Genomic DNA, 6,167 nt, shown 5'->3' with positions numbered 1-6,167 from the left:
GGCTATAATTATTGATTGTTTTAGCCGCGCGGAGACAACAGCTAAGCCTTCATTTTTCAAACTGCAATCCATCTCCATCCTGACCATCCGCAACCAAAGACGCTTGTTAACACTTTCAGTGCTCTAATATAGCAATTTTCAATTAAAAATTGACCATTATTTTTAGGTTTTCTACGACGCAAATATAATTTTTATCAGTTCAAAATTCTTGTGAAATACTTGACAAAGTCCCTTTCACATTCACAAATTCATATTGCATATGTTCTCCTATATATTTACGTCTCCTATTAACACGTTTATGTACAATTCTGCTGATAAAACAAACGTTTAGCTGGTGGCAATTTACAGTCTCTAAATACAGATAAGCTGACTTTGTTTTGTGGAAAAACAGATTTTTAAAATTCACTAATATACACTTTCTATGTCCCTTTAAAAGTGTTTTTCACAATGCAATATATTAAGAAAATCTTACCTTTTTTCTCGATGAAGAGTTTAATCATTCCGGCCATTATTTTCCGATCAGCGATTCAAGTTTCCTAAAAACTGCATCCGTGACATATTCCGAGTAAACAAATCACAATAAGCGCAAACATCTAATCAAATGACATTGATATCCAGCGCTACCTCAGCATGGAGGAGGTACTTTGTAAAACAAATCATGCAGTTGTTTAATGACAAAGCCGTGGTATTATAAGCGTATCTATTTTGAAAGCACCTTATCGATAACTGTTTGCAGTTCCACGCTTGCTAATCGTAAAGGTTTTTGGGCTCTTTGCAATGTTTGCTACTGTATTTAATATTCCTAAAAATACTTTAAACTAACATTTATTGTCTTTCAATACCTATATTCCATAAATAAAAATAACGGAGATTGGAAAGAGGAATGCATAATTAGCTTTTATGACAGCTGTTAATCACTTCCATGTTTTTTTTTTCACAGTATTCTAGAAAACCACCATAAATGGAGTGTTTTCTTAGAGTAAATTGATAAGTTATGGACGACAGTAAGCACATTTTGAGCACTACCACACAAAACAACATATGGCACGTTTTGTTTCAATTGAAAGCGGTGTTTACAGATCTAGGAACTTTCTGACATCCTAGTGATTAAAAAAATTGCTAAGGGAATAGAGAAAAGAGTCTTCAGCCGCGCTTTGGTTAATAGCCTCCTACCAGTTGGGATCAGGTTGACTGTTTACATGTATGTCTTATTTCAAATATTTGTTTAATGCTAACAGTATCCACAATCATAACACAGCAGTGTTGATGCCACCAATAAACTCATTCATTTTGTGTTTGTTTGTTTGTTTATTTTGTGGATATACGGGTGGTTTCATTCTCGATCAAGAAACATACTCGGGATGCGAGAGCTGCAAGCGAGAACTTTCTAAACCGTTTCGAGCTCTCCCATGTTTTTACTTTTGTTTCTATTTTCCCAGTAGGCTGACTGTATGAACGAGGAAAGAAAATCTCTTCTTTCCGTATATTAAAACCTTCTCAAATCTGTTGGCAATTCATTTACAGTGTTTTAAATATCTGACCTTACAGTTTTATTTTTCCTTTGGTTTATTTATATATTTTTTTGAAGATGTGTTAAGCACTTGACTTAGTATATAACATTTCCAGCTAGAATTTCGGAAAAAAGCAGCTCTGTGCATATTCAGAAATGTAATGAAACACTGTCTCCCGTAGTTCATACATTGTATGAAAACACTTAATTAAACACGTACTCATACGGGTTTTGTTCTACAGGAAACAGATGCGGGAACCCAGGCCCGGGTGGAGGGGGGGGGGGGGCTGTACTCCCTATAACGACCTATACGGGAAGGCTCCGCCCGAAAGGGATACCTTGTTCAGGCTTCAGATATATAAAAGGGTAGGGATTTCACAAGTTTAGGTATACGAAAGGGTAGGAAATCTGCCATTATAATATTTAAAAAAACCTTTATATTTAATATTTCGAGCAGACGCAATTTTTGACTGTATCGTCTCAATTTATTATGCGCTTTATAAAAATGACAAGAAAACTTCCCGTTTTAGGTATATGTCATATCGTGTAGGTATATGAGAGAAGTACCTTTTTTCCAATATAAAGTATACGAAAGGAGTTCCTTTTCTATGAAAAATGGTCTACAAAAGGGTAATGGGTTGGACCTCTGGGTGGATCCTACCCGTATAAAACGTTTTCGAGTTTCCTAATAAATAACTAAAATAAAATGAGCTCAGTTTATAGTTTAGTGAAAATAAGGCAAGTTGTGTGAGTCGGGTATTAAACACAAGTCATTTTTTGATCTCTTCGTTTTCTTCGAAGTTTGATTGAAGACATCGAGTTTCTTGGGGCTCAATCAAAATTAATTTTAACATTTTAAAGCAATTTTCATTTCCCTTTGAGGTTTCTGTTAACCCTGAAGAAAATCAATTATCCGTTAGGCGTAAAAAAAAGGCTGATTATTAGCAGCAGCCGTAAATGCTATCACCCCTTTTAGATCCTCTTATATAGAAAGCTAGTTATAATCCTCGGGATGGTAAGATGTAGCCTTCAATGCAAACAGCCTTTGAAATGGAGTCCCTTAAGCTAGTGTCTCTAGCCAATGGAAACAGCCTTTGTAACGGAGTCCCTTAAGCCGGTTCTGTCCGGTAAGGTATGAACGTGTGAAAATGTACATTCTATGGTGACCAACTGGCATGCAACCTATTTAAGTTTAGTCTACTTGAGAAAAAAACCAAGAAACAAAATGATTTTTAAATGATTTATTTAAAGTTAGCGGTACAATTTCAATTGAATTCTTCCATTATCTTATGCTTCTGCTAATATTCTTTGTGCACCCTACTTGTTCTAACGGAGTAAACGATCGATGATACAACGGTCTGAGTTCAAAACTCAGCGAGGTCGATTAAGTGTCGTAGTTTTTAGCTGTCATGATCAAGCTAATTGGGGGCATATTAAATTTTCACACTTAAATGATTAACCCATTATTAGCTTAAAATTCTACACTTAAACGAAAGGATGGCAATTATCATTGTTATTTATATATAGAAAAATTGGGCCTATCCCTTCCCCCCAATCTAGTTCAGTTCAAGGGGCATTGAAAGGGTAGAGTGATTGTCATTAACTACACATCTAGAGAGAACTTTAAACTCACAAAAACTGTGCCAAACAAGGCTCCGAGACAAAAGTCTCAGGCTTCTGAACTCCGTAACATTTGCTCAACTGTGTACAAAAGTGCAAGAACAAGATTTTCTTTGTTTTGTTTTTTTAAATAAAAACAAATCTGGAAAAAATATTGATTTCCCTTTTCTAATACAAGATTGTGTTTTCCTTAAATTAAACGTCACAACTTCTTTATCACTTACTTAGTGGTGTAGCACGTACAGCATATAGATTTTATGAACAAATTTTTCAGCCCACGCGCTTTGCAAAAGCACTCTCAAGACCGTAGATTTACGTATCCTTGTTGCATTGTAAATCTTACAACTATGCAGACTACGCAGTCGCTACTAGGTCAAGGTATAAACGCATGAAACAAATGAATACTCATAAGTCTTCTGGCAAGGTGACAGATGAAAACTGCATCCGTGCGGTATGAAGCCGACAAAGAGAAGTGCGTTGATTTACCTTTCGAGCTAGGCTGTTAGATGGAAATAGAGCGGTTTTCACTTGAGTGCCGAAAGTAATTCGTGTTTGCTTTGGTTTTGCATCGCTTCGCTTAGTGATTGGTTGAAAAAAAAAACTCCCCCCACTTTCCAAAATAAATCTTGATTTGCTCTCGCGCGTTCTCCCGTGCTTCGCATCAGCTACATGCAATTACACCGAGATTTGATTGGTTCACTGAATTATCTGTGGCCTAAAAAGTAAGATTTTTGGTCCATGCCTTCTAACAGGGTGTTTTCTAATGATAAATACCTTACATTTAGTACCTCGAATATCCCCAAAATATTGCAGAAATTAGTGCAATTATAGCATCTGAGCTACGAGAATTTCCGTTGGATTTTAATTCTCAGGAATACGCGAAGTTATTAGTGATTACCGTACCCAAATTCGCAAGTAGCCAATCAGAAGCGCGATCTACTGTCCTGATATCCTACGATATCAAGTCACTGACCTGATATGCCACCATATCATGGACACTTTCAAGTAAAGTAGTGTCACCGTACGATGAACTGAAAAGAGGTTTTATAAATGAAACAGAACCTCGAAATTTAAGATAAGCTAGTGTTTACCGGTCGTAAAAGAAGTTATAACTTTCCCGCCAAAACAAAATTTGAGCGCGCTCGCCAATGTTTGCAGACGAGTACTGAAACATTCAGACTGAAACAATAGAGTCGGAATTTCAAAATTTTTCGCTCAATTCTAAATTTGGGTACGGTAAATACCTAATCGTACCTTTAAGGTACGCTTCGGCGGCATATCAGGCTCGTTTAGTCTCGCCATGGGTATTTTGGCTCGAATACTTCTCGCCAAAATACGAGCCATGGCTCGACCAAACTCGCCTGATATGCCGCCGAAGCGTACCTAAAAGGTACGATTAGGTATAATTAACGAACAAAAATCTTCCAGAAGTCTCCATGTGATACAGATGCTGTATAATAGTCATCACATTCCCATCTAGGTGGGGACTGAAATGGATTAGTGGCCCAATTCGGGCGATAGTAAATATGTGCCGTTTTTCCGTATAATTCGCGAAATCCAGTGTTTCCCCATTTACCAACCCACCAGTCACCATTTTCTCCTCCCCATCTGGCACAATCCTTTGCAAGAGCCGAGTTGTCATCATCCAGTGTTACAAAGGATCCACAGGCGTCGGGCTGGACATCCGTCTGACGGCTGTAGTACTGGACTACAACTTCCCCTTTGCTGTCAGGGACCGTCATCAGGTGAAACGAACGTAGAGTGATTTGTTTATTGCACTGAAACCTCAGCTGAGTGAAAGGCAAATGTGTTCTCAGCTCATTCAAGGCAGTAGTCGCTAAGACCATGTTGCTGTTGTTATAATGGCTGATTCCGCGGTATGATGTTTGAATATCCAAGGTAGTAGGAGCTGATGAGCCGTTAATCACAATGTTGAAGATCAGAAGCCAGCCTCCTGAAAAACAGTATGTCGTGCGCCGTTACTTTTGTTATAAATTTGATATAAAAGAAGTTGGCAAAAGGAATCAGTATTTTGGATTATATAGACCAATATAAGGTTTACTTGAGAACACGTTTACGCGAGCACCGAGACTTTAATATAATATTGAATTTGCTTGTGATAATACTATCAACATTATTATCATTATCACTGTCATTATCACCATCACTTACCACCGGCAGTTGTCATGTCACAGTACACTGGTATAGGGTTTCCGTTACCCTCAGGAGCAATCTAGTACTCCCCGTCTCCTCTGGAGTGACCAGAATCCATGATGCTTTTACATGAATGGCCAGGCCAAAGGGAATTCCATCCTTGTCTGACTGCAATAGTAAACCGTTTCTTCTGTAAGTTGTTACGTCACATTAATTTAGATAATTTCAGTTTTATGATTTCCTTCTTTCTTAGAAAACAAGAAATGTTTATGAACAATTTGATATAAAAATTGTCAGTGTTTAATGCGAATGAAATATTTTACAGTTGCTCGAAAAATGCCCATTTTCTCAGTCCGTCCTAACGCGGCCAGAAATTTCATTTTGAAACAAACTAAATTTGTTTTAGTAAAGTCTCTCAGTTGCCAGAGTTTCAAGCAAAATCATTTTTTGACGCGAATTGGAGTGGGCGGTTTTAAAAAATACAGCCTCTTAAAAAAGCAAATGAAAAGGAAGCAAGTGACAAGCAAAACTGATGGCGGATGATTTCTTATTCTGATTTGGCCAAATGGGTTAATATAATATAATTCGATAACCGATCAAGTCGAATTAAAAAGTATGACCTGCTTGAGTTTTAATGGAATAATTTCCTCTTTATATGTTAATGTAACTTAACCAAATGCGGTTGGGATTCAAGAAAGAAAATAAAGAGTTCGATTATTTAATAAAAAGTAATGTCACGCATTGAAGTTAGGAAGCCCAGGATATGAAGTCCAAAAAATCTTCGACAACAAAATTTATATTGTATAGTTAGGTATCTTCCCACTAATAATATGCGAAAAACTCACTAACGCTTAACGTTGGAATTATTAATTCAAAGCGTTTC

General features: G+C 37.1%; 1 protein-coding gene across 1 annotated transcript; it reads right to left on the bottom strand.

Moving 5' to 3' along the window:
• Positions 1–4,495: 4,495 nt before the first annotated feature.
• Positions 4,496–5,388, bottom strand: LOC144633924 (uncharacterized). Its single transcript, XM_078492856.1, has 2 exons — positions 5,303–5,388; positions 4,496–5,084 (listed from the first exon to the last, which is right to left on the bottom strand). The coding sequence occupies exons 1-2, from the start codon at positions 5,316–5,318 to the stop codon at positions 4,537–4,539; spliced, it is 564 nt and encodes a 187-aa protein (XP_078348982.1). The 5' UTR covers positions 5,319–5,388; the 3' UTR covers positions 4,496–4,536.
• Between the last annotated feature and the right edge of the window lie 779 nt (positions 5,389–6,167).

Source organism: Oculina patagonica, chromosome 12 (assembly GCF_052425735.1).
Source record: "Oculina patagonica isolate OP01 chromosome 12, crgOcupat, whole genome shotgun sequence".
In the NCBI taxonomy this organism is placed as follows: domain Eukaryota; kingdom Metazoa; phylum Cnidaria; class Anthozoa; order Scleractinia; family Oculinidae; genus Oculina; species Oculina patagonica.
Note: the sequence above shows the minus strand (reverse complement) of the source record. Positions and strands in the feature narration are given on the sequence as shown.